Below are 27,976 nucleotides of genomic sequence, written 5' to 3'. Positions count from 1 at the left end.
AAGACTAGGACACGTTTGTTTACTTTCATCACTTTTTAATATCTATAATCTCTCCTCCAGTCATTGTTATCCGATGTGTACAAAAAACTTTTCATTGGATTGTTATTGCCTCTTTCAGAGACCTCTATATTATTTATAACATTGCTGTCCTTATTTACAATCTTCCAGCTGCTCACATCTCGCACCTTCAGGGAGGTGGGTTTGAACCCCACCCAGTTAATTCTCTGCCAGATGTCGTGACCCTGATCCGGGTGGAGGGGTCGGGCAAGGGATCCTGACCACCTTGTGTCTCAGTCACCCCCCAACGGGACAGAATCCGGACCGACACCCCCCTCCCAACACACACCAATACAGACTTGTAATAATGACATCAGCTTTAGGGGAGAGAAAAAAGTTTGGCAGTAACAGCTTAGCAGTCAGTCCGCCCCCCGTTTCATGTGAATACAAAAACAAGCATAGAGAAGGAAAGCACCAACAGAATTCACTGCAAGCCGCGGTTAAAACCACAACCAGATGTAGCCCCTAAGTGAGGGCTTTGTTCAAATCTCCAGGCTTGTGAATATCTGGCTATTAATTATTTTTAAAAAAAAAGTTAAAAAAGGGATGGGTTTGGACTTGAAAATTTTGGCTGGGGTGCATTCTTTACATTTCCACACATGCACGCACGCACGCACCCACACACAGCTGGCTGGCAGTGCATGGTCTCCATGGGGAACACAAGCACAGGTCATTCTTCGAGTATCTTTTTAGTTTCATTCATTAAATCTTGGAATAATGTCACCGGTCCTACAGACCGGGATTCTCCGGTCTTAAAAAAATATTCAACTGACTTCTCATCAGCACGGGACAAGTTTGCATTGAACGCAAACTTGTGTATGAAATCCTCGCTCCTCAGACACTCATCACCTGCATGCGCGGTCTGCAGGGGGTTCAAGCGATTTCTGAGTGACCCATCCTGGGCACCCTGCCTGCTTACACTGTACCTCAGCCTGCAGACTTCACACCAACACCACTAGGAAGCTGCTGGGTGTGTTTCTGATCAGGGATGAACACAGAGTTCCCCAGGACCTATTAATCTATATGTACAATGCAACAATCAAGACCCATTTATTATATTTTAAGAAAAGGACCATCAGACCCACAACTCTTGCTAGCATTATATATCAGGGATTCTCACTGGAGGTTTATGAATATCACAAACCTCAAAATAAGTTATTTTAACAGAAGCAATGGGGGTGCATGTGTGGTGGCGAGAGGGGAGGAACTCATTAATTGAAATCTGATTTATATTCTCTCTCTCTCTCTCAAACAAAATGCTGCTGCTGCAAAAAAAAAAAAATTGTTGGGTTGGAGGCCCTAAGCTGTACACTGATCTCTGTTGAATAATTGGTTTCTAAAATAAAAAAACACAAGTCCCCAGATGACAAACAAAGGCCAGGTGCTGACCATGTTCTTTAAGACAGTCTCTGTGCGTTGACAAAGTCCTCCTACTACCGCCAGAGATATTATCTCCGAGAGGCCAGCATGGCCAGAGCTGCAGCTCCCAGCAGCAGGACAAAGCTGGTCAGTGGCAGACTGACTGCCCCCGAAGCCACACCCGATCTCACGATCACTGGAGGGATCTTGGTGATGGTGGGGGTGAAGACGAAATCGGATGTACAATGCTGGCCCTCGCACCCGCTGCCACTCTCCTCCCCGCTGCCATCCTCACCTGCGGGCACAGAACAAAACCAGCACAATGAGAGGCAGGACGCAAAACAGCACCACCTTGTCATTTATACAGCTCAAATGAATCAATCTTAACGCTTGTCATGGGCATCTCCCGCATTGAGAAGAAATGGGCATTTTGCAAAACTTCAGATAGGATCAGTAGGCGTTACGATGCACATAACCGACCCGGGAATCCTAGTCTTTTTCTGGGCGTGCATTTCATTCTTTAAAAATCTTTCAACACAAATAAAAAGCCTTTTAAAAAATCATAATAAAAAGGTGTAACATTGCACACAGTCAAACAGTGAAATCTTAAAGTTTAATCAGCACACCAGATTAAGGACGACCTAAAGGCATTTCAATAAAGCCATCAAAAGCAGCGGGTGTATCTGAACAGCACTCACTCATGTCAAAGAAGGTGACATCATGGCCGTTGTGGGCGCTCTTCAGCCTGTTGGTCATCAGGCGGAGCACCATTATCTGTCGGCGAATCACCAAGTCCGGCTTGGTGATGTCAACCTCCACATCGGGGTTGGCCACCTGGTTGGCTAAACCATTTCCCATCACCACAGAATCGTACCTGCAAAACACACGCGCAAGTTCAGAAACTGTGTTACAAAAGGAACAGACTCAAGTGCAACGTGTGCATCAGAATAAGCAAAAGCTTTGAAAGAACGTTTTACCTGCTCTTTGCTGTGCCGTTCCAGCACTCGTCTCCAGCGCTTATCCGCTCTCCCGTGCACACGCTCTCCGGCAGCGTGGACCAGAACTTCTTTGCCAGTTTGAGGTGCTTCTTCACATCAGGGACCTGCACGGGCACACAGAGAGAGGGGAGGTCAGGCTGGAGAGAATTAAGATCATGTGTCTGTGAAGCTCGGGTCACAGCAGCCCATGCACCAGTCCAGTCATGCATAAAGAGACTGGAAGCCTGACTGCTAATTTAGATTTGCTGCAGGAATTCTTAAGATTATAATTCACACCGCAGCTTTACACAGAATGGAAGATGGCCAGTTGCATGATATTCTCATCAGAAAATACCTTGAAATGTAATTTTAAAAAGAAAAGCAAGACGATTACATTTCAGAAACAGTCCCTAGCTTGAATTGGTCTAATTGTAAAATGCAGATGCAGAAACAGGATGATCCAACACCAGCTCTTGGAAATGAGACACACCTCACACTAGCCGGCCGAGGACAGATGCAGATACCCCTGGGTAGTGTTGGCCTTTGAGAATAACCGAATGTCAGCAGGTATCAAGTTGGTACGCTGCCTGTATTGGGGTAGAAGTCTTACCAGTCTGTCGAGGCTGGTGCCCGCTGCAGTAGTGGGCCTCTCCTCCGGGTTGTAGGGGCGGAACCTGGCATTGAACCCGCCATCAGGAGCTGAGCGCGAGACGCGATCTGGAACAGCAGGCCTGGGCTGCCCACACCCCTGGAACACCTGAGAGAGAACCAACAAACACAGAACACAGTTAACTCTTTCAACACTGCAGGCCTGGATACGGGTGGGAGAAAACTAGCTCCACTCAACACAGCATTTACATGACATGAAGACACAACATGCAATGTTTTCAAAAAACAAAACAGGTGGAATGTACCTTCACGTGATCCTAGCCAGGATAGGAAATGAATGTTTCTACACACAGAAACACAAACAGCTACAGATGTAGAGGATGACTAATACCATTAAGAATGCTGTGGAGCTGGCAGACAGACACTGTCATGACATCAGACACAATATGACAAAACAGGTACAGGTTTCCACAGACAGACTTCACAAACAAAGATATTCTAGACAGTGCTGGGACTGTCCTGGAAAAAACATGCGTCACAAAGAACTACTCTGATTATCTGAAAACAGTGGTTGCATTCAGAGCGCTTCATTGAAATCAACTGAAACAGCCCCACCTTCTGGGAGACCTGCATGCTGTTTTCTTGCATGTTCATGATGGCATCTGAGATCTTGACATCAATGGGGTCCATCACAGCCTCAATGTTGAAGGGGCCCTCTAGTCTCTCTGCCAGGTTCAGCATGGCATCTGTGGGGCACAATCGTGGGTCAGATGCGTTCACAGAGGCACCAGCCCACTGTCTTCACACCAATGCAAGTTCAATCTATACAGGTCTGCTTTGTAACTTCCTCCTTTCCTGTCTATTAATGGCTGGGACTCCCTTGAAAATCCGACGCCCTTGTTAGAGCAGTGTAATCTGCTGGACATGGGTCAGTAGCAGTGTACAGATTCAACAGACTGAAGATTCACAGTCCAGCACTGCCACACAAACACTTTGCCTACATTGCCCATGGCAGCAGTAGAACATGAGATAAAAAAAAAAGGGTCAGACTTCCCACTCACTGACAAATCAAAACCAACTGTTCATTTCTGACGACACAAAGGCCCTTCCACCACTAGGAGGTGCCAGAGAGTCACCAAGTCCTCTGCCTGGGCTCTTCTGCTGGATACCAGCTGCATTAACCAGCCTTGCGTCTGTTTAAAACCTGTTGAACATCTTTTAAAAGAAGACTTTTGCATTTAGCACCAAGATTTTCTAATGTATTTAGGCGCCTGTGCATCTTTTAAAAACGCCAGGTTCAACAAGTATGGTCTTAAGCCCACTTTAAAAGAGGCTCAGTGAATCAAACTTCTGGCAGCGAGTTCAACACTCTCCTGGCCGGCCAGCCGGCTCCCAGTCTCAAGTGTGAGTGGAAGAAAGCAGGCAGCGGGGAGATTGGAGAGCGGAGAGAACGATCAGCCAGCCCCTAACCCCTCCATCACAGCTTTGCATCCTTATACAACTCATTATCAGTACCGAGAGAACGAGGGAATAGATACCAAACAAGGTGAACCTTCAGCCCCTTCACCACAGTGTGGAATCATTTCATGCACTACGGCTGCACTGAAGTCAGGGAGTGGGGGAGGGCTGTTGCTCTGGCTGCAGATGCTTTGTGAGGCGCTGTGCTCAGGAATGCGAGGCTGGCTTTCAGAGCCGACACACAGAACACATTCAGGCCTCCAGCAGAGACGACCCGTCAGGAATTCAGATATTTTTTTTTTTCTTTTCTTGATGGGGTGGGAAGGCAGGGGGTCTGACTGAACCCTTATTTTTTGGTTAAGGGGGGATGGGGGGGGGGGGGGGGTAAATTCTCCAAATGTGCTGCCCGCTATTGATGTTCCACAAGCTTTACATACAGGTTTTAAAAGGAGCATCTCAAAACACACGCAGCACTCACAGGTTTGTTGTTTAAGTTCCCACGCTATGAAAGCGGATTGGATTGATGTGAATTTGTATATAGGTGTGAGCGATGTTTGCACTGTGGCCTTCACCATTCAAAACTACATGCTTGTAGCCCAGCAAGTTGGCAATGCGTACGAGGTACGTTAGAACTGCATGCAACAACACACACAAAACAGCACCGCTTAATGACCATGAAGCTTCCAGACCTAAGAGGACACACCCCAAACAACAGCGCACAGACTTCACACTGCGCCCAGCAGGCGGCGCTAACGCACCCATGACGTTGTTCCACTCCGTGTCCATGTCGGCCTGGTTCGCGAGGCAGCCCTTCATCACGTTGAGGCAGTAATTGGGGCAGGGCTTGAGCGCCACCTGCCCGCTGCAGTAGGGACAGTACATCATCTTCATGGCAGCTCTCACGCAGTCCGGAGATGCGTTCACCTGTAGGGGGCAGCGCAGCAAGAGAGAGGGGTTAGTTCAGCATCCCTTCCATTCCGAAAGACCCATCCTTTTCACACGGAGGCGTGGCTTCAACTTCAGCCTCGCATCCCAATCCCAGTCTTTTGCATTGCTGTTTTAAATCGACCTCAACACTGTGTTCGGTCCGACTACACCACAGTTTCTGAATGCACGCCGTTCACTTCAATCAAGCTGTTTAAGTTCAATAGCTTGAGGTGATGTGTCAGCTGAAGCAGCTATACATTTTTTGGTATTACCAATTCAGGCTGACTTTTTTTTCAATGTTTGCTTCCAGTTTTGCTGCAGTGCAAGCTGCTATCAAGCACATGAAACTCAACAAGGGTGACCCTGATCCCAGCCAGAGAGTGGACCCTGGACTCTGAAATAAACAGAGCCTGTACAATCTGTACACATCAGTGCCCCCGATAACTGGACACGTCCCACCTGATCAAACAAGCTGGGAGCTCCCCTCCCCTCCCACCAGGTCTGACTGGTTTGTTTAAACTCTGCTGCCTGGGCTTTGCTTACAGCCCGGTGCACAGACATATTTCATCCCAGCTGCAGTTTCCCAATCTGCAACTGATAAGGCGGAGGTGGAGTTATTGATAGGCTGATAACCAGTGACAAGGTTAACCCATTAGACCTAGTCGTCAGATACCAGGGAAACAATAGATATAAGGTCAGTTGAAGGAGAACTACTGGAGCTGCAAGTTTGCATCTTACAAATTAAGAATTCCAACAAAACACCAAACTACTTTGCTACTTGAACCCATTGCACTCTCAGCCCTAGGGCCTGCACACTAATCCCTGCAGAAAAGACCTGGATTGATCCTGGTTCAGCATGCACAGACATTACTAAACGGTTGCTGTTTTCACAGAGATTTGAATGCAGGCAGCCTGCTAGACGTACGCAGTCATTGGAACAGTGTTGGTGGAGACTGGTTTCCAGAATGGTACTTTGGGATGAGGACAACACAGCTTACTCGGTCTAGTCTATCAACGCTGCCTGTCTGCCTTCAGCACAAGGGGGCAATAGCTTCCCCAGTGATGGAGGGATTCCTGAGGCTCCCTGGAGAGACGGGGTGGGGGTCTGTGTTTAGATTCTCACTGATTAATCCTCCCTCGACGAAGAGAAATGGAAAACTTGAGGAGTTCCACATGTGCAAGCTGTAAAGGCTGCAATCTTGGAGTATCCTCTCAAGCTAAATGTTTTCTTTTAGAATGAGGAGTTTCAGCTCCGGGCTACAGTGACAGACAGCGAGCGAGCCTGCTTCGTCAGCCCTTTAAAAGGACATACAGCTGTCAATGTAATTAACAGGCCCTCATGTATAGATATTGCTCCCCCTCCCCCGCAGTCACTCTGAATGCTGTGAGTTCTGTAATAGAATGATAATTTTCTCTATTGCTTTAACTAGCAGTCATCTCAGTTTTGCTTCCTGGTCTTGAGAAATCATGTGACATTGTGACCTTTGAACTCAGACTCCACTGGCTACTATACTATACCATTAAACAATTGGAGCTCAAAACGTAACGTCACATGATTTCTCCCCGGAAGGCCAACTGCGCACTGCAACAGCAAAGCGTCGTTCATATTGAAATTTTTAAAAAACTCACCGTGGACACTTTGCCGATCACGTCGCCAATGACCGCCAGCCCCTGTGCGAAAGTCCTGGCCGCCACAAAGGAGCGCGTGACCTGCAGTTTGAGCTTGCGAGGCACGTCTCCGAAGGGCTTGAGCTGCTCAGTGTGCTTGCTGACACACTCCATGTACTCCTCAGTGAAATGGTACTGGACATTGACCAACTTGAACATGCGCTCCAGCAGCCCAGCCCAGAACTCGGACAGCATCTGCTCCAGGTTCACCCCCCCGCTCACGTAGTAGCGCTTGAGGTCCTGGAAGAACTGCTTGAAGAGCTCTGCGTTCTGCACGTACATGACTCCGTACGTCCGGGTGAACATGTCGTGCAGGGAGCGCTCCGCGTTGTCCAGCAGCTCCTTGAAGAACTCTGGAGACACGAGAGGAAGTTCATGTAAGAGATCTTTAAAAAAACCACCTTTATTGCAAAAGCCAAGTCAGTAAGAGCCATAAAAGGATTATCATGAGTGACAAGGAGAGGAAACAGTTACAGTGAGAGACCAGCTTTCTGCTCTAACCTGCGGATCAAATGCACATGACAACAATGTTATACTTGCGTAACTTGTAACCTTTCGCTCCGTCTCCCCGTTAGTTTTAATTTAATTTAACTGGCATCCAGGGGCATGCAACCGTTTTGAAGAATGAAGAAAAAAAGAATTTCTGTTTGGTTTAGGAAAAGGAATCGAAGTGAAATCAAAACACACGCCTCATTAAATCAACGCGGTTACAAAGCGCGCCAGTCTGGCTGGCTGCTTGTGCTTCTACATCACAGAACACCACGTTCAATAGAACTGCAGTGACGAAGGGGACTTTCTGATGTGAAGCTAGAATGGCAGAACAGATCTGTCTATACATTCTTTCTTTTTTAAGGCTCCTTAACGGACATTTTTGTGCCCACATTCCTTCTCCCCCGCCCTTCCCTTCCTCAATGGGAATTTCAATAGGATTATTTAATAAAACCAATGTCTAGGTTGGTAGCCTCTGACCTGTAAATCCCGCCCCCTTCTCTCTCGCGACTCACCCCAGACAGGGAGAGGGTGGCTTCAGCCTGCTCCCCACACAGCGGAGCAGGAACAATAACCCAGCTTAATCCTAAGGAATGCCATCTACCTCTCTGTCCCCCGTCCCCCCACATCCTAATTGGACTCCTTCGTGGGGAAGCACACACTCCCACAATAAGCATTTTCAATGTTTAATCAGCTTTTCAGCTTCCCCCTTCTTTCATTTCAGAGTAAATGAAACGTGATTTACCTTTCAAGCTGTACCACTCAAAGTAAAAGAAAATAGTGGAGGTTCAGTTTCACAAAGCAAGTTCTCTTCTTTCTACCTGTTTTTAACAATATTAAAGACAGATCTGCACATGGTTTTGTAGTGTAGAATTCAGTTTGAATAGTCTTTAGAAGAAACATTCTTGCAGTTTATTCTGTTGCTTTAAACTGGATTTAACAGACTGCTCCCTAGAAGTGCTTTGTGAAACCGTCCCTTGAATACCCGAAACTCTCAAACATTAAACATAGAATCACTTACAAAGCACACCCCGATGTGTTTGAAAGCTGCAGAGACTCCCAGCTCCACACTCAGAATATGAGGTGCCGGACTGTGACTCCAGAGCAGGAATTCCACTTCAATTCTCCTGCTCCTCTCATGGTGTTAAGCCATGTGAAAGGGCACGCCAAGCCCCCCTCCCCCCTCCAAACCCAATTATCACTTCCTCCCGCCCCAGCCTGTGTGCACACACCGTTCACAGTCTCGTTTCACAGCACAGCGGAGAGTCGTTCTGCAGCCCAGGAACAAACATGCTGAGCCCATGAGAGAGACACCTCAGCCACCTTTAGGCTAGAAATACTAAACTTACCCAAAAAATTCAAGACTATCAATCGAGTGCAAGACAGTTTAAAATTATAATATATATATATACACACACACACACACACACTACATTACAGCTTTTTTCACACTATAAATAATAAAACATACAAAACAAAAAGTTAAAAACTATTCATTGGGCGTGAGACTAAGTTAAATATATATTTTGTACATTAGTTTTAAAAAGGGGGGAGGTCTACATGTCATTGAAAGGAGGTCCAGTTTGAAAGCAGATAACCCCACCCTCATCAAATCAAAACAAGGGCTACTCTTGAAAACGGTCAAACCTGAAAAGGGGACACCATTTTTACTGGTTTAAAACACAGGGGCGAAATATTGAACTATTCCAAAGGAAAGCGCAGGGGCTAGTTTTCGTGTGTATCCCCTGCATAGTTTTAAAGGGTTATAAAAAGAAAGCTCTTGCCAATGTTTCCTTGTGTTTTCCATGTTCCAGACTGCAGGTGATGCCAGACTGATTCACTGCTCTGCAGGCATCTCCCCCTGATGGGGGCACGAGATCAGGATTTTCAGCAGTTAACGCAACCAGGACTGTTGCTGGTTAGGGAATCTTCTGGGACTTCTGAACACAATCATGAATTGTATTGCATGCAAGTTAAACTGAAGTCTCAACCCTGCTCCTCAGCCACGTCCCACAGAGGGGCCCCTCCATTCCCAGGAGACGCTCCACGAGGGAGGGAGGGAGGGAGGGATGTGGGGCACCACCCTGCAGGTGTGCCTCGCTGCAGAGCTCTGATCCACACAGATAAGGACACAAAGCTGGGAGTACAAAAGAGGTGAACAGTGGAGAGAAAGAGAAAGAAAAAAAAACAAACGACAGAGTTTCCATTTCGTGACTTAAAAAGCAAACAGCCTGGACAATATTACTTTCAGTTAGTTTTGTGAGGTTCGGTTTCACAGAGAGACACAGTTTGAAGTTCTTTGTTCTTTGCTCTTCGCTTTTAGCAGCTGAAAGAGATGCTTGCCTTCGTCAGCTGTGGGCGTGTGAATTCAACCTGGGAAATCTTTTTTGGAGTTCAGTGGGTTTGCTTGTTCAGGTTCAGAGATTTAAACAAATGTAAATGTATACGTTCAGGTATGTCTGTAAACCACATGCAATAAACCCTGAAGTGCTGTGGAATGGGAGGCCTCCCAAAGAAAGCCATAACCCTGCAGCACACAAGAGGTTAACGACAGACCTGGCGAGAGAAAGTGGCTGCGGCCGCACATTCTGCAACGTCACATTCCACTCCACATCTGGCCAAGATCAGCCTCATGTATTGATTGAATACAAGAACGAGCCAGGAGAGAGCTGAGGAGCTGGGAGACAGCGTGGCCCTCGTGGTTAGAGCAGGGAGACAGCGTGGACCTCGTGGTTAGAGCAGGGAGACAGCGTGGCCCTCGTGGTTAGAGCTGGGAGACAGCGTGGCCCTCGTGGTTAGAGCTGGGAGACAGCGTGGCCCTCGTGGTTAATGACAGAGACTGGAATGTAATATCTCTTTTGGTTACATCTCTCCTATTAAAAGCAGTTGAAGATTGATGGGCCTGGCTTGGTGCCAGGGTTTAGCAGCCCTGAGAGACAGGGAGAGAGGGGAGAGGCAGTGGACTCACGGTCAAAGCGGCGGTGGCGCTGTGTGAAGGTGCTCTGCAGGTTGGAGCTCAGCTGGGTCACTGGGGCTCGGAGGTCAGTGCGGCTCTGCTGGCTCAGCTTCTCCTCCATCTCAGGGGTGCAGCATGTGAAGCCCTGCGGGCACACCTTCAACTGGGCACCTGCAAGAAGAGGGGCAGCATTACAGTTACACAGCGCTCAGACAGGCCATGCACATTACAAACAACAACCAGGAGCTGGGGGGGGGGGGGGGTCTTTAAAAATATCTAAAAGGAGCTGATGAAGCCAACCCTAACCAATACTTTAAGGACAAAGCTGGAAATGAATTGCAGACAGGCTGAAGACAGACAGTAGGAGACACTTGTTTATACAGAGTGGGGAGGGTATGGAACGGGGTTCCTAGCCATGTTGTTAATGCTGAATCATTGGGATCCTTTAGAAGAGCCATTGTCACTCTATACCAAACGAGCACTGATGGACCGGACTGTAAAACAGTCTAATGTTCCTTCATTGTTACACATTCAGCTGGGCAGCAGTGTGGAGTAGTGGTTAGGGCTCTGGACTCTTGACCGGAGGGTTGTGGGTTCAATCCCCAGTGGGGGACACTGCTGTTGTACCCTTGAGCAAGGTACTTTACCTAGATTGCTCCAGTAAAAACCCAACTGTATAAATGGGTAATTGTATGTAAAAATAATGTGATATCTGTATAATGTGAAATAATGTATAATGTGATATCTTGTAACAATTGTAAGTCGCCCTGGATAAGGGAGTCTGCTAAGAAATAAATAATAATAATAATAATAATAATAATAATAATAATAATTCAACTGTACCAAAGAATGAAGACTGTTCACATGTTTGAATCTGAGAACAGAAGAGAACTGAAACTGCACGTTTATTAAATGAGAGAAGTCTGAACGTTGCAATGCAGAACGAGAGAAAAGAGCTGGACAAGTTCATACAGGAGCCCAGACCACTCCCCACTGACTGAATAACCCTGTACAGTACTGGCAATACTGTCCCGTCTACTCTCTTCAACACAAGAGCAATTACTAAATACCTCAGTTCCATTACTGAGTGCATCACAGTTCAGAGAGCGCAGCAAGATTCTACGAAAAACTCCCAATGCATTCAAATACTCTAGCGGATATCATTTTTCTGGGGACGGGGTTTAGAAAGGAAGCCCAACATCACCTTCCTGTCGAGAACCAAACCACAACATCGCACTTCCAAAACCCTCCAGCTCCTGTTTGTTAGAACTACTGTGTCGAGGAGAAGTGTGAACCTAACTCTCCCAACATCCATCAGGTGATCCATTGAAGTCCTATGTGATGAAGCCGTCACCGTTTGCAAACCTCCTGCTGCAGACCACAGCAAGACCCTCACTGCCCTGATTACTGGAACCTGGTGATTATAGCAACATTTTTAACAAGGTGGTTCTAATAACAAAAACAAGCACAAGCGACTCCCTTGTACTTTGCATGGCTTATCGGAGAACATGTATTGAAGTGTTCTGGTATGGAGGTGCCACAGATTAACCTCTGATGCAACGCTAACCATGGATTTAAGAATATCTACACTAGAGCAGTCTGGGATCCCAGGTCCTGCTGCACAGTCCCTGCCTGGCCTCTCGGGGTGTCTTGAATACCTCAGCCTTGTCTGCCTGAAAGGAATTCTTTGTCTCCGTTATTTTAGCTAATGGAATAGAGCTTAGGAAGGCTTTCAGTCAGGCGGAGCCCGGCTTTTCTGTGAGAAACAAACCTCTCAGCCGCCCTGCAATCAACCTGATAGCCTCCTGCAAAGCTTCCAGCTCCAGAACCACAGCCAGCTTTACTGCACGAGTGCGTCCATGCTGCGTGACCTCACCACTCTTACACTAACAACTGGGATTTGTGTTCAACAGCCTAGCTTTGTAGAAGAGAAACAGGTTACTCAATATTCATTCTATAGCTCTTAGCATTAGGGCACACAACTGCAGTAGCGTTATGCATACCACTGAAGTGTCTGAAGGTGTCACAGAACTAGGCGTCCCATATATGGGACACTATGCAGAAATGGGCTTAGTTGCAAAAGCAGGGTTATTCTGAGCCCTGTGAACCAGAAGTGGAAATCTCTTATTAAAAGCATTTCAAAAGAGCAAGCTTGAATTGCAGAGGCAGGCGGTGGCTGTGAGCAGGCGTGAAGGGGCAAAAGAGTCGGTCAGCAAGGACAGGACTGGACCGGGGCCAAACCCCACAGCAGAGTCTGTCCGCACAAACAAGCCCGTGCAGGCGGACACCGCTGGGGCCGCAGCGCTGTCACGTCTTGTACATACGAGGAGAAACCGCAGCGGGGACCCATTTAGAAATGTGGCTGGCTCGGCCCTCTAACCCTGCTATTACAGAACAGAGAGCAGGGGAAGCAAACTTTACTCTGCAAAAACAAATCGCAATAAAACATTACTTCCAAGAAACAACCAACAGCTCTGTGTACTACAGTCTCTCCCCAGCCTGCACGCTAATGATTAACAGACCCAGCAAGCAAAGGCCGCAGAGCAGGCTGCACAGTTCACATGCACTGGTATTTATTTTATATTGTACAATAAAAATCTAGCCCCCTTCTGTGCCAAGGTCTCAGGGACATGACCACGCAGGGTTAAAACAGCTTTACACAAGACCCATGCAACTGCAAATTAGCTGAACCGTAGAGGAGGCTCTGTGGGGATATTAAGCAGACGCTCTATAAAAAAATAAAAAAACTGTAGCTGTGCCTTGTGTATAAATAGTACAGCGGAGAGATTCAATAAGACATCAGGGCTGAACGGCACATCCTTTTCTCCCATCCACAGCAACCAGCCACGCTCTGACACTCACAAAGAAACCTCAGATACAGGAACTATCTTCAGCTTGCTATACCCTTTCTAATCCCCCCAGCTCCCCCCAGCCCCCCCGGGATGAAAGCAGGTGGGAACTCTGCAAGCTTCTGCAAAACACTGGCGATGCAACTCAACAATCCTGGACAAACTGTGGAACACAGCGTGCCAAACTCAAATGTTGTGAAATGAAGTGGAGAACGGCAAACGCATTTCACTTACGATCCAAGACGGATTCCAACTCAGGCCTCCAAAGCGCAAGCGATTGAGCCCCCTGCTAATTAAATGGCCCTTGGATGCATAGAAACAGTAACCTCCCCTCCCCCTGCCCCAGGGCAATAACCACGAGCTTCTCAACTCTCCCAACACTTGTTCCTCAGCAATTACCAGCAGCATTGTGTTCACGCATGGATGAAGAATGTGCCGGTCAATCCAGGTTTAAATTGCTAACGACTTAGTCACTTCCTTAACCTTGTCTGACCAAATTGCCTTCTGTACCGAGTCAGGATTACAACCCCCCCCCCCTGTTGGTACAGTCTGGCACGCTCAGCCCCCCCCGCCCCCCTCCTAGGACAGTCCTGGTTCCAGCCTCTCTCCCAGCCTCCTTTCCTCTCTCACGCTTCTCTGCGGATTGCCAGAATGGGGGGTGACTGACCCATTACCGGAGGAAACGAGACAGCGGTCGAGAGGCCAGGCTCCCACTGTGACCAGTAACCTTGTTTCCACTTGTCACCAGTAAAAGGACGTGTTCAATCCCCAGATTGATTACCGCTGCCTCCCCACCCCACCCCCTTACTAACACTGGTATTTCTAGTTTCAAAATTCAGTGTCTCAAACTTCTAAACCCATTAATCATACAAACCACACAGGATTAAGGCTTAGACAACTTCAGCACAACACCAGATCGACAGTAAAAAGTTGCATTAAAAGCAAGACTGATTACCCTGGGAAACTCAACCAGTTCATGTTGATGTTGACTTCAATACAACACACACTCAGTTATATAAATTCCTCTGGCAAACGCATTACATCTGCTTGTGCAGACCAGGGATCCCGCTCGCTGGAGTTTCAATGACCCAGTCCTGCCGTAGCTGTCCTTCAGTATCTGGCTCAATGCTTTTCTAAGGATCTCTTTAAAATAAATATTTGTCGTGCTGGACCAGAGCTTCCCTTTGCAGGCTCTCGCGCTAGACAGCGTGCTCAGCACCCTGTCATCCGTCAGACAAGCTTGGGAGCTCTCTCTGGTCTGTTTCCACCACTATCTCAGACTGCTCACACTGGCTCAAAACTCCTGTCTCAACAGTATTCACAACTGCACAACAGGAGTGTGGTTTAGAAGACAGCAGCACAGGAAAGGGAGAAGTGTAGGACTTTCCTGCAGGAGTCTAAGGAACGTGTGCTCATTGGAAAAGCAGCAGCAACACGATGCATTACCATCTTCTCTAACTGTGTGTGTAGAGAAACCTGGAATAGCTCACAAGTGCTCTAGAAAAGGTTTTCAGCCACGACGCAGCAGCCAGTACAAACCCCTACTGTTACACAGTGCGGTCCAGTCTCAACATGGGTGTTGACTGATCACACAGCATGTTCCTCAGGTGGTGCAAGAGTCCTCCCTCCCCCTCCCTCTCACTCACATGACTTCCAACTGCAAAACAAATGTGTTCTGCTTCTACCCAAGCGATCGTTTCAGATCTGTCACGGGTATAAAAAAAAACAAAAAACACACACAAACATTCAAATTCCACAATGAGCTGCATTCTAGCATCCTTTGAATATACATACACACCAATAAATGTCATAGCAGCAGTATCAGTGCGTTGTAATGAATAAAGTAATAAAACAGTTAACATGCCCATCCATTGTGTGCTTTTTACAGATAACATTGAGCAGCACCCCACCCCAAAGTCTCACTACCCTCACCAGCTCCTATTCTTTTCAAACTAGTGGGGGTTAGAAACAAGTGTGATCTCACAGAGAGGATGCATGGACCCCCTCCTCTCCTCTGGGGTGTGATCTCACAGAGAGGATGCATGGACCCCCTCCTCTCCTCTGGGGTGTGATCTCACAGAGAGGATGCATGGACCCTCTCCTCTCCTCTGGAGTGTGATCTCAGAAGATGCATGGACCCCCTCCTCTCCTCCCTCCCTCACCCTCTCTGGAATTTGACCAGAGTTCTTTCTTCAAGCACCACTGCAGCTCACAGGAAACCAACCTCAGGAATTCAAAATGTCTGACCAACAAGGTTCCAGCCCTTTCTCTGCCTGCTCCCCCTCCCAAACTCTCCTCACAGCCCTAAGCAGGATGTACGGCACCAATAAAGATCAATTTGTCAAGTTAAACTGTGCTCTCATCCATCAGGCCAAGGCCACGCTGTCTGACCTGCCCCAGCTCTAAGAACTAGGGCAACACTGCTTCCTCTACTCCCAGTCTCTCAGCTCCAAAAACAAGACCCACCACTCTCACCACACTGCTTCTAAATCACACTAGCAAAAAAGAAACAAAGTTAGGTTTGTTGAAAATACATAAGGGACCCTCTTAAAAGGAGAATAGAAATAAATAAAGTAACAGTAACCATGTACACCTCTCTCGCTCCCCTAGGCCCACAGTGAGAGAGATGGATGAACTCCCAGCAGCCCTGCTTGGTTTGGCTCTCCCCTGGTCTGCCGAATCAGTATTGTTACTACAGCAACAAAACAGAGACCCCATAATAAACAAACGACATCTTCGAGATGTCAAACAGAAAACCTTCACAGCAGCTGCACTCCCACGCAAACAGTAACGACGAGGGCAATTCTCTCTCTCTCTCCACTCGAACACTGAAGTGCAAACACACAACACATCCAGCACACGCACACAAGCTATGCTTCACACTACACAACGTTTTTAGCAGGTTATTGTCGAGAGTAGCTCCTGGTTACACTGCCTCTCTCCTAACCACCGCACAGCACCGGCTCTGTAAAATGAACACACACACACACTGGCTGCCAAAGCGGCCGTCGCTTACAGTACGAGGCAGATTTAGCAGACGGCTGCGGGTCCTCTCACAATAATTAAGGAAACCAAAGAGTCACTGATTGGGACAGCTCTCCTTTCCTGAAACGGCGGGTGGCTGTCAACACCTCCTCGCTCTCCGGCTCTGGCAGGAAGGCGAGACTGGCAGAGCTGCCAGCTGAGGTGTCCTGGCCTCGGACTGGCGCTGCAGAATCAGCACTGCTTATTTGACTTTTTATTATTCCTGCCAGAAGAGCTCCAGGAAACGGTTCGAGAAAGCAACTTCCCTCCTAACAAGGAGGAAATCCCCGCCCCCCACCGCTGCACTGTGTCTGTCAACGGAAACAAGCTTTTCAGCACCCCTCAAAACTCATGACACCTTCCCAGGACTCGAGCGTCCCCGACAGACAGTAACTCCACACATGGCAGGGATGGAAAGACAACAGGGACAGCAATATGATGCCACTGCAGAACAGCGTGGGGCAAGTATGGGCTCACAGACAAGGAGCATCACTGTTCTGGACTGGAAGTTTATTGATATGGTGGGTCTTATTGTCATTGTGTGTCTGTGAAATGGAGAGAGAGGGGGAAAAAAGTTTGGTTTGAATTATGTGCTTATTCTTGTAGAGCTGGGATGGAAATAAGACTCCTATTTCATAGCAGCTTCACCCATTCCAGGTTCTACTGCGAGCATGATGAGCCACTGTGTACAGGTAACAAGCTCAGGTGTGTTATTAAACCAGGAATGGATCAAACTGCTATGCAATAGGAGTCTTATTTCCACCCTGGTATAAATTTATAGTTTAGGGATTATTTGCAAGTCATGTGTAATCTGCAAAACATTTTCTCAAACTTAAATCCTGGAGTTCCAATCCAGGTGGAAGGAGTGGAAATGTCACAAAAAACTACAAAATTCAAAGTGAACTTTCTTACTGTACTTCGGATATGCATTCGGGAATAAGAGTTAAAACACGCCCAAAATAGATTGAAAACAGAAAGCGTTTTTCCAGAATCCGACTCCAACACCAGCTGGGAAAGCAGGAAATGCCACGTTAGGCATTCAATCTATTTTCAGGAGGTTGATAAGAGGGTCTGACCAGGGATCAGATACCAGGATATCCAGGTTACGTGGGTCCAGGGTGGCTCCACTAATTCTGAACCTAGGTGCTTGCTGTAGTTTTTACCTTGCCCATGTTAACACTGGGTAGTCCACGATTAGCAATAAATCAAAGAATGTGAAGCCAGACATGAGTCAAGTAAACAAGCACTATCCTCTCCTTCCTTCATCAGCATCACAACCTGGGAAGGCATTCGCTATTCCTATCTATTGTGCAGATATTTGGAAAGATACAGTTTTGCATGCACACCTCCATAACTGCACAGCAAGGAAAATCACACACACACAAACACACACAGAGCTACACACGCTCACAGATACCACAAGTTCCACCGCCACTCCGAGCTGTCTGGCTGGAGCAGCAAGGCCTGTTTAGAAGTTAAACATAAAACAGTGTCTATCGCTGGGCTCCGGGCCACAAATCTCAGGGAGAGAGTCTGAGGCAATCCCTGATCGCTCAGCCACGGCAAACATCAACACTGCTGCCGGGAACTGCAACAAACACCATGTCCGGGGGCCGTGTGCGTTTACCGCTGAATGGAATTTAATGCAGTGCTGAAACAGTTACATAGTGGTTCTGGAACCTCGTCTTTGGTATGTATGTATGTATGTATCTCATTAATCACAGTACTGCGGCACACTCGGAGATTCATTCATCCATTGCCAGGGTAGGGAAGGACGTCTACATAAACTACATGTTGAATCTTCCCTGTATTTATTTTGCAAGGATGTGGGATTTGATTTTCAAAGGTGCTGGACTGACAGCCCTGTGTTTATCTAATCAGCAGGCAGAGTCGTACCAAGCCTTTGGAGGCTGACATCAGCTCCAGATGGGAGTGATCTAAACGGGGAGGGGTGGATAGTGGGGATCCAAACCATTCTGGGTTCTGCAGGGATTAGCATGCATATTTTTCCACCCCCAATGAGAACTGCTCAGAATTTTGCAAGCCAGATAATATGATCTACATGGGGGAAGAAAAACATTTAACAGCACAAGGCGCTGTAAAGATTAGGAGTCATATAGATGTCATCACATCTGGGTAGAATACGTGTTGGTTTAACTCCAGCACCCTGCTCATTCCTAAGCAGTGCGAGACTGGATCACACCCACTGATTACACACACAGCCATTTGGCGGCAGCACACCCACCCCCTCTTTCTTTGTACTGTGACCCTGCTTATTACAAATCATTAAGTGCCTCTCAGCCAATCAAGACACTCCATTTGCCAACATTCCAAAGTGAAACAGTCATCGCGGGTCACGGAACAAAAATGAACCAACAGAAAAATCGCAACCTGGCAGGAGCTTTTATGATCAGATCATGACAAATTTAGGAGCAACAGTAGGGTGCAGGGGGCACAGTGTCCAGCACACATTTCGATATGAAGTGATTCCCCTTAAATGTGCAGGGTGAGCAAGAAAAATGACCGCTCCAAAGCTGTCCCGGACGTTACTGCTTTTTCTAGGAAGTTGATGGACTTCTCTAGTTTGTCTAATGAATCTCAGGTGGAACTATAAAAGCTGGAATGGTTCAAACTACGTCAAGATGTCCACCTTCCACACCAGACTTCCTCCTGCACCCTTCAGCAGCACAGAGAGAGAGAGAGAGAGAGAGAGAGAGAGAGAGAGAGAGAGAGAGAGAGAACTGGGATTGTGTTGGGAAGGGAGCCAGCCTCGAATTACAATTATTATGACAATAGGTAATAATGTGACAGGCAGCGGTCTGAAATGCAATGGTTATTCATCCTGGCAACAAGTCTGCATTCTTGAACTAACGCTTTGCCAAAGAAAACTCCCTATTGGGGGGCCTGGAGTCACAGAGAAGCCTGGGCGAGCTTCTTTCCCACACAGCTCACTTCACAACGCTGCACTATTCCTGAAATCGGGGGCTTGGACAGGAGAGGGTGGTTGGTCCAGAACGCTGTGGTCTAACCAAGCTTCAAAACAGCCAGGATCTCCCCTGGTCACAGGCTCAAGATCCCACACTCGAAGTCAGTCTGGACAGAGAAGTGTACAGCTCACCTGAAAAAGCACACTCTTACAACGTACTCAAGTGCAGTTGACAGAGGGAGGCTCTCTTGTCATATCCTGGGAGCCATTTAACCCCACCCACCCCCCTTACAAAAGCCAGCTCAATCTTGCTGAATGTTTTTTTTTTTTTTTAAATACACAGGACAAGCTTTAATGTTTAAAAGAGGTGCCGACAGATCCGAGGGAAGTTGATTCTGTTCATATCAGCCTCATCATCATCATCATGTCTGTGCTGAAATGACTCCTCGCTATCGGGAGTCACATCTCAAATGAAATGCGTGCAGCGGCACCCTGCACAGCGCCTTTCAGGAGAGAGAGAGAGGGAGAGAGAGAGAGATCCAGGGTTTGTTTTCTTAACTTGGCTGTTTGACAGGCCAGCACAGGTACGGTGCATCGGAGCACAGCACGTCTGTGGAGACAGTGAGAAAACGCAGGGGGAGAAACGAGAGAGAAGAGAGGATGAGGGAGAGAGCAAGAGGGAAGGAGGAGGAGACTAAGAAAATAAAAAGCCAGTAATAAACAGACCCATTATACACACAGAAACTACAACTCAAAAACATCCACTTAAAACAAGCAACGTGTCGGTTTACATAATTACTACTCGTATGAAACGTGCAATTATAATGACATCTAGTATATGTTTGGAACTTAAGAGCTATGCAATGCAACAGCAAGCAAGTGCTGAGAACTTGAACCCTTTATCACATCTCACAGACAGACTGCACAGCAAAAGGGTGGGAGGTTAAGTTACTGTTCCTCAACTTTCCCACACTAACAACTTCACTAACAAATAAATAAAAGCTAATTGAATTTGATAACCACATGCAGATCGTCATCTCTCAGCAGGATGAAGGATTCTGTACCAGTGTACAGTATGTAGCTCTGTACTGCACAATCCACGCTGCAGAGTTTGGGTTTTACTGCTGTTATCAGACACAACAAACCCAGCATGTCTTCTGCTGAACAGCATCTCATGCAGCCGGCTCCAATTACAGACTTGTAATGCACCTCGCCAAGCCAGCCATTACGGGCGCGGGACACAGTTTGTGTAGCTTACTTACTTCCAGTGCTTAAAGTAGGATGCTTGATCTGTAAAGGATTTGTCTGTGTGTGGGATGAAACTTGTGTTACCACACTCCCATAGCGCTGAATCAGAACTCCAAACCGCCAAAAACTATTTGAACTGCTCCCAACAGCAACCAAGTTATTTCTCAGAAGTTCCTTTTCTATGTCATGATATATTCAGCTGCACGAACGCAGAGCTAGTCAGTCCTTCACAAGCCCTGGGTCTGCAGCACGGTTTAAAAGGAGCTCTCTGGAAGGTGTCCGGTCGCTTGAGCCTTTCAAGCTCCCCTGGGACTGGAGTCCCAGCAGAGGTGGTCAGGTAAAGGCTGCTTCGTGCTTCAATCAGACAGCCGCCTCGCTCAGGGAGATTTCCATTCTCTCTGGTCTGGCGGCTGTCTGGCGCTCCTGGTTGCCAGAGCTGAATTTCTCAACTCTAGTTACGTTGCACAACTGAAATATGAAAACCCACCCCCCCCACACAATCCCCTGCATCAGGTTCGTATTACTAACTGACTAGTTACAGCAGGTTGAAACTAACCAGCAGTGAAGCACAGTGTCAGTGTGGAGGGTTATCACACCATTCCAGAGGCAGGTGTGCGGAGTTCTATTTAAACCCAGCCCATTAAAGACAGTTCGGCTGGTACACGAGTAAAAGCAGGCTCTCACTCACAATGGGACACGTCTCTCTCTCTATCCACCCTCCAGACCCTCATTCCAGCAGGACAGACGTATTCACTCTCAAGCAGGGGGCTGCTAAAGCAGCACACAGTGTCGAGAGCTCAGATGTTGTAAATTAGTCTGAGGGCGTGCTGCTGGAGTGAGTAAAGAATGCATATTTGGAGTGCGTGGAGATACTGAAGATTGGCAGCCCTTTATTGCAGAGGGCCAAGGTATTCACCCCAGCCTGACTGGCTCTGCCTGTGTGTGTGTCTCTGTGTCAGAGCGAGCGAGCGAGCGAGGGGTGTGCATTTGCATACAAAGAGATCCCATCAACATGTATGCATCTTCCATGGAATATTTTCTGAATACAACTGCATAAACACGACGGCCTCATATTCTACATGCATGACTGACATCTAGTGAACAGTAAAGCAGGATTCCAAATGTTTAACCTTCAACTGCTTTCTATTTTAAGGAGTCCATTTGCAATGCCATTCCTCAGATCTATATAGCGTGTGTGTGCGTGCGTTTCCTAGCCTCCCATGAATGCTCTTTCCCTGAACACTCTTGCGTTTCTGAGACACAGTCCCAGCAGCGCTGGGTATTGTTGCACGTCGAGCGGGGCTGGCGCTGCGAGAGAGAGAGAGAGAGAGAGAGAGAGAGAGAGAGAGAGAGAGAGAGAGGTCCTTGGTGGTCCGCGCAGGAATGTGGCTAAAAGGGGCACCTCCATTGTTCGCTGGGAGAATGGAGAGCGCTGGGTCATTGAGACAGGGAAATAAAAGACACTGTCGAGAGAGAGGAGGGGGAGAGAGCGAGACAGGCAACAGCAGGGGAGAGGAAAGAGAAAGAGGGACGACAGCAAGAGAAAGAGAGGGAGGACATGAACGAGAGACACAACCAAAGCTCAGCAAGTTGTTTTTTTCTGGCGGCAAGAGGGGGATTTACAGGATAGCTAAAGTGTTTACTAGCAGCTAGAATGCCACTTCAGTACTAATGTCAGTAATCCAAAGCAAAGACCCTGGAGAAACTGGCAGTGCAGCTGTGCTTGCACCTTATCCAGCAGAGGCTCTAATAGCAGGGATGTGCTTTAATCTCTGTTATTCGCATGGAGCTGTGCAGCAATTACAACGTTCCTGAAAGAGCTCTGGAGACATCACCGACTGGCTGGGAAATCTCTTGTGGCTCTGGGTGCCGCCAGTTCCATCCAAATACTCCCAGAACGAGCAAAAACCATGCAGCTAGAGGAACACTATGCCCACCCCGCAAACCACATGCAGCACAGCAAGACCCCAGCTCGTCTCCATCGGAAGAATTATCCAGGCAGGCTTCAGTATGTTCCGTGTGTATTAAACCTAACATCCAACTACAAAACAATGATACCGATACTAACGCAAGCATGTGTTGATACTGTCTATTGCAACTGGCAACGCTGGCCCTTGTGTGCCAACCAGGTCCTTATTTTGTTTAATTGAACCAGTTTTTCCTCCGTCCAGCTGCCAAAGTCGCTAGCTATTCCAGATACCAGCTATACCCGAATAAGTGGACTAACCCTCCTGGACCAGTTTCCCGTCCCTAATCCTGCTGCACACTGCAATGTTTTATATCCTGCAACTCTCCACATGCTTTGCGATACGCAAGACTAAACTATTCTGCATTACAGGGACTCCAGCAGAATGAACTAGTCCCCATGGTCACGCACAAGGGCAATGACAGAATCTAGTGCCCAGGAAGGTGGGGCACTGGGTGGGGTAGCGACCGTGCACCCCCCCCCCCCCAGTTGAAGCAGCTCATCGGGTTCCCCGAAGCTAATCAGCATCTCCGTGGAGGAAATGGCTGTTTGCATCAGCTTCCTGGGCATCTGTGACCAGAGCAAGGCGGGCTTGGCACCACCAACCGGGTGATTACAAAATAAAAGCCAGCAAACAGTCTGAGAAACGCAACACAGGATATAAACAGAGGAGGTGGAAAACAATTTGAAGAGCCGACGTCACACCCCCCACAGGAGCCTGTGTGGACCTCTAGGTCTCTCTAGTTCCAGGGACAGAACTAAGACCCAATTCCATTGCAGTTTGATCCACTCCTGGTTTTCTATCTGCCAGGCGGAGATATGTCTCATAAATCTTTGTGTTTCTCAAGCTCTGCCCCATCATCATCATCCACCTCTCTGGAACTGATTCACTCAGTCAGAAACAGGAAAGCATCATTTCCTTAGAGAAGAGATCCTGATAAAGAACCTCTGTCCAGCCTGACGCCCTTGTTTCAAAATGCACTTGTTGTTAAGTGATTGTCTGCTGTAATTACCTTGCTGTTGGGTCCTGCAAACAGGGAGCCATTGTATTGAAGATGAGCCATCGCAGAGGGTTTTAAAACACAAAACATCCACTGCCTCCCTCCCAGTCCACGCAGCCAAACACCAAGTCAACCTGCCTCCTCCCCAGACTCCCTTCCAGAGGATTTCACTCTAAATCACTGGACCACATCGCCTGCCTCCCAGTCCCTCACTGTAACCAGTAGGCTACACCACCTGCCTCCCAGTCCCTCACTGTAACCAGTAGGCTACACTCCCAGTCCCTCACTGCATTACACAAATGGTATAAATACTTCCACTTGGCACACCCACAAGCCCGTTTGCATTGGGCGTGTTAAGTAAGCGAGCCGTTCAGTGAAAGAACCCCGTTTAGTTTCCTTTGAAATGTTTTTGCTTACGATTGTAAGTCGCCCTGGATAAGGGCGTCTGCTAAGAAATAAATAATAATAATAACTCGTGACAGAACGAGATGAGCCGCTGCCGCTTGACTGGACCTCTTAAACACAGTGAAACCAGCCTTTCGTTTGGAATGAAACGCGCACCGGTTAGGTGTTTAAATTAACATTGTACAACACAGTAACACGTAGCCTAAGGCAGCCTCTTCATAACGTCACCGCTTCTGTTACATCTTACATGTATTTAAAAAAAAAAAACTAAAAGATACAGAAAAAAAAAAATCCAGTTTAATTATACCGCATACATGGTGTGTGTGAAATAACGCCGACAATTGTAAATCACTTTTAGGGGGCTTATATTTAGAATTAAAGTTGGAATACGTTAGATCCTCAGCGTACAAAGTTCTCAGTTTTATTTTATATTATATATATATATATATATATATATATATGCTGAAAAGCCAGCTTTGACTTGTATGCGGGCTTGCAGTACTGGAATTTCTTCAGAAACCCTCGAAAGTGTTTTTTTTTCGAAACGGGACCCCAGGCTCAGCGACTCCTGTGTGAATAAGGCCATTGAGGAACCGTGCAGGCAGTCCACCTTTCCTTACACAAGATGCACCCCCACTTCTAGTTTAAAATAAAGATATAGTATACTGTACTGTTTGAGCCCCCCTCGGCTCCCCGAGAGCAGGGGCCAGTAATTACCGAAGCCAAAATCCGAATTCCTAACAAATAATCCACAATAAGAGAAACTAAAGCACTAACAATAGATTTATACTTCACACCTTGCCTGACGCTAAAAACAGAGGGGCCATCTGAGAGCCCCCCCAAGATTAAATCTCCTCATTTACATGACCATTAACGAGAACAAAGCGAAGTTAAAAATCTCCTACAGTGCGCTCAATTCACTAATTGCATACACATTAACTAACCCCGAGTGAGTAACGCCACCTCGCCATCCTCCAACAATTGCGGGTCTCTCTGATCTGAACCCCAGACCCGAATCAATCTGAATTTACAAGCCGAGTAAAACAGTAGGTACAGGACTATATATCACACGGGAATAAAGGTGCCTGGATTAGGAATGTTTATTTTTCCAGTGATCGAGGCAATTTATCCAAAAAGTAAACTCCTGATCTGAACACAGAAAACACAGACCGTGTATACTTTTACAGGGCAACTCGAAAGAAATACAGGCGGATCACCATCTACATTTCACAGGAGATGCATGTAATAAATGAATCAAAAGTGGTTCGTGTTAATTTCTCTTCTGTGCCGTGGGAGTGGTATATTATTAATACACGGCATCAGTGTAGCAAGTCTCTCAAAGTTAACATCTTAGAAAACATGAACCCGTGTGGCTACAATGCTTTGCACTGTATACCGAACAATTAACACAACAACTTATCACACTTCCATTGGAGTTTCCACGACTCGCGTGGGACGCGCACAGTCAACTTCTAAATGTATTACAAACACAAATAGACACAAACACACTCGTCGGCTCACCAAGAAGCTGAAAATTTCATTTTTTGTATTCCCTAAAAATCATTTCACGGCGTAACGATTTTCATACGCGCATATCATTGGGCTGTGTTGACTTATTTTTAAATGTGTAAGTTGCAGCTTCTTGGATGTCTGTGCATAACGATAACACGTTTTACTGGGATAAACCAGAGCGGGTGTTTGGTTTGTTGTAGATCTAACACGATATGATTTTAAACAATACAACAAAAACATTCAGCTCAGTACAGATACACGAGCCTAGTACTGTACACACTTTTTTCAGCTTTGTTTTGGAGACAGTCGGAGTGCATCCACTAGAAATGTGTTTTTACTGTACATTTAAATAGCAGGACTTGCTGTATGTTTACCCTTTTCTAAGCCACCTTTTAGTACATAGCCGGTTAGAAAGTTTTAATAGCAGTATCGCTCAGATGCATTTTAAAAGGGACTCACCGTTCACTCCTTGGTGTGGTACGTCATTGTGATTAAAACCCTTGGACCCGTACGCGAGCCTCACTTCGGTGCAGGTTCTGGTCTTCAGTTCTGCACGCACCGCAACCAAAAGCACAGCAGAAGCCCAAACCAGAGACAGCACGTTGATCCCAGCCATAGTGTGAGGACAATTAAAAAATGTAGGACCTAAAAGAGAATCGATTAAAACACTAGTTCAACTTTTTCACAACTGCAAAAGCTGTGCAGCGGGTTTTGATAGTTTGCTGTGTTTTGTCTCCCAGTAGTCTATATCTGTTGTGCTATAGACTTTCCCAAACGCACAGTCCGTCCGGGGCCCTCGTTTTTGAATCGGAGATTTTCTGTCTGGTGTTTGCAAAAAAAAAAAAAGACAAACCACCATCAATATTTTTTTCTCTTTAGTATTTCTTCAAATAAAATATTTTTTCCTTCTGTTTTTTTTTTTCAAGAAGACTTGCAAAACCAAAGTTCTCCTTTAAAAATAAAGAGAGAGAGAACTGATTTAAAAAGTTTGTGTTAAAAAGTTTTTTATAAAAAGGATTGCTTTGATTATCTTCAAGAAAAAAAGTCTGCCAAGTTTATTGATGTCAACAAAAAAATAGCTTGTAGGACAATATTAAAAGAGCAATGGAGAAGCCACGAAAGTTCATAAAATTTTAGCTGCTTTCGATGTGTGCCCGGCTGGGAGACAGGGCTGAGTTGGTCGCTTTGCTCCGGAGGACTGTGCGTTAGCGTGGTTTGTCTTCTCCGCGAGGTCCCCGTTTCTAAAACCACCCAGGCAAGCTTCCGAGATCACGCACAGGCTTTGGACAAAGACCAAGCCAAGCCGGCCAACCAGAATTCCAGACATGGAAATTACAGGAACGGATTCCACCCTGCATGTAACCGATACCCGGACTGGAGTTTCTGGAATGGATTCAAGTGTTTTCATGTATAAGAAGTTACATAACAATTCAGATTTTTTTTTTCCCCCGGTCAGATATAAATTTGCATCATTGTTATTTTATTTAACTCTGAAACTAAATGAACACCTGTTAATATCACCCAACTAGAACACAACTTGAGAGGGTATTTAAAGACCCCAAACTGGTTTCAGACCGGTTTTCTAAGTTAGATGGGATTTCCTTTTAGAAAAAAAAAAAACAAAAAAAACAGACTGCATCTTTCAAAATCTTCTAGCATGTTTCTTTCCTTTTAGTAACTCCTATTATCTACCACGCAGAGAGCCACACTGCACAGCTAGCGAGACACTAGACACTGACACCCACACATACTTATAGGACATGTCATGTATAGAGGACTATCTTTAAAAAGCGCTTTCTCGGATTCTCCCAGGCTTCCCTCTGATTCAGAGTTGTATTGTATGTTTGGAAGTATGGGTACCTCTAATGCTGCCAGGCATAGTTTCTTTGATTGGTTTGCGTGGCTCTGTGAATGATCTAGGATGTTTTGAGTTTCTGAAGAAATCTCTTGGGCGCCTGAGGTCACACTTCAAAAGGAGATTTTAATCTCAGTGTGTTTGTTTTCTATCTATCTATCTATCTATCACATATATTAAATAATATGTTGTGCAAGTTAGATATCGATATTTGATCCCGGGAAATCCCTTACCTGTTATACAGAGAGATAGTAAAATGTTCTGTATAAAGATGAAAGGGACTGACAGATGGCAACCTGGTATTTTCCTAGTGAACTGTATTGAATGTGTGTGTCCAGGTACCAGGACCAGATGCCAGAAGATCGTGGGATCAAATCCCAGCTCAGCCTCATTGTGACCTCCAGATGCCTCAGTCATAAAACTCCTGTAAGATCCCAAACACAAAGACACACACACACACACACACACACACACTATACACAGTGCTTTTAAAGCTGTGAGACACACGTGTGATTTCGAGCATGCAGTAATACATCCTTGACGGTTCTGTCTCAGAGCTGATGTACCTGTTTTATTGCAATGAGCAGCACGGGCCGCTGAGTTCAGCTTTGAGCCACGTACTGCTACATCCTGCATTGCCGTGGCTGTGCTGGAAAAGCTGTGGACTGCCTCCGAGTCCACCAGGGTGGT

General features: G+C 46.6%; 1 protein-coding gene across 1 annotated transcript; it reads right to left on the bottom strand.

Moving 5' to 3' along the window:
• Positions 1-14: 14 nt before the first annotated feature.
• LOC117411778 (glypican-4) lies at positions 15-26,765 on the bottom strand. Its single transcript, XM_058989443.1, has 9 exons — positions 25,891-26,765; positions 10,513-10,671; positions 7,017-7,408; positions 5,219-5,384; positions 3,618-3,748; positions 3,004-3,150; positions 2,394-2,518; positions 2,115-2,290; positions 15-1,711 (listed from the first exon to the last, which is right to left on the bottom strand). The coding sequence occupies exons 1-9, from the start codon at positions 26,045-26,047 to the stop codon at positions 1,506-1,508; spliced, it is 1,659 nt and encodes a 552-aa protein (XP_058845426.1). The 5' UTR covers positions 26,048-26,765; the 3' UTR covers positions 15-1,505.
• Between the last annotated feature and the right edge of the window lie 1,211 nt (positions 26,766-27,976).

This window comes from Acipenser ruthenus, chromosome 16 (assembly GCF_902713425.1).
Source record: "Acipenser ruthenus chromosome 16, fAciRut3.2 maternal haplotype, whole genome shotgun sequence".
Classification (NCBI taxonomy): Eukaryota; Metazoa; Chordata; class Actinopteri; order Acipenseriformes; family Acipenseridae; genus Acipenser; species Acipenser ruthenus.
The sequence above is the reverse complement of the archived record's forward strand: the minus strand, read 5'-3'. Positions and strand labels throughout refer to the sequence as shown.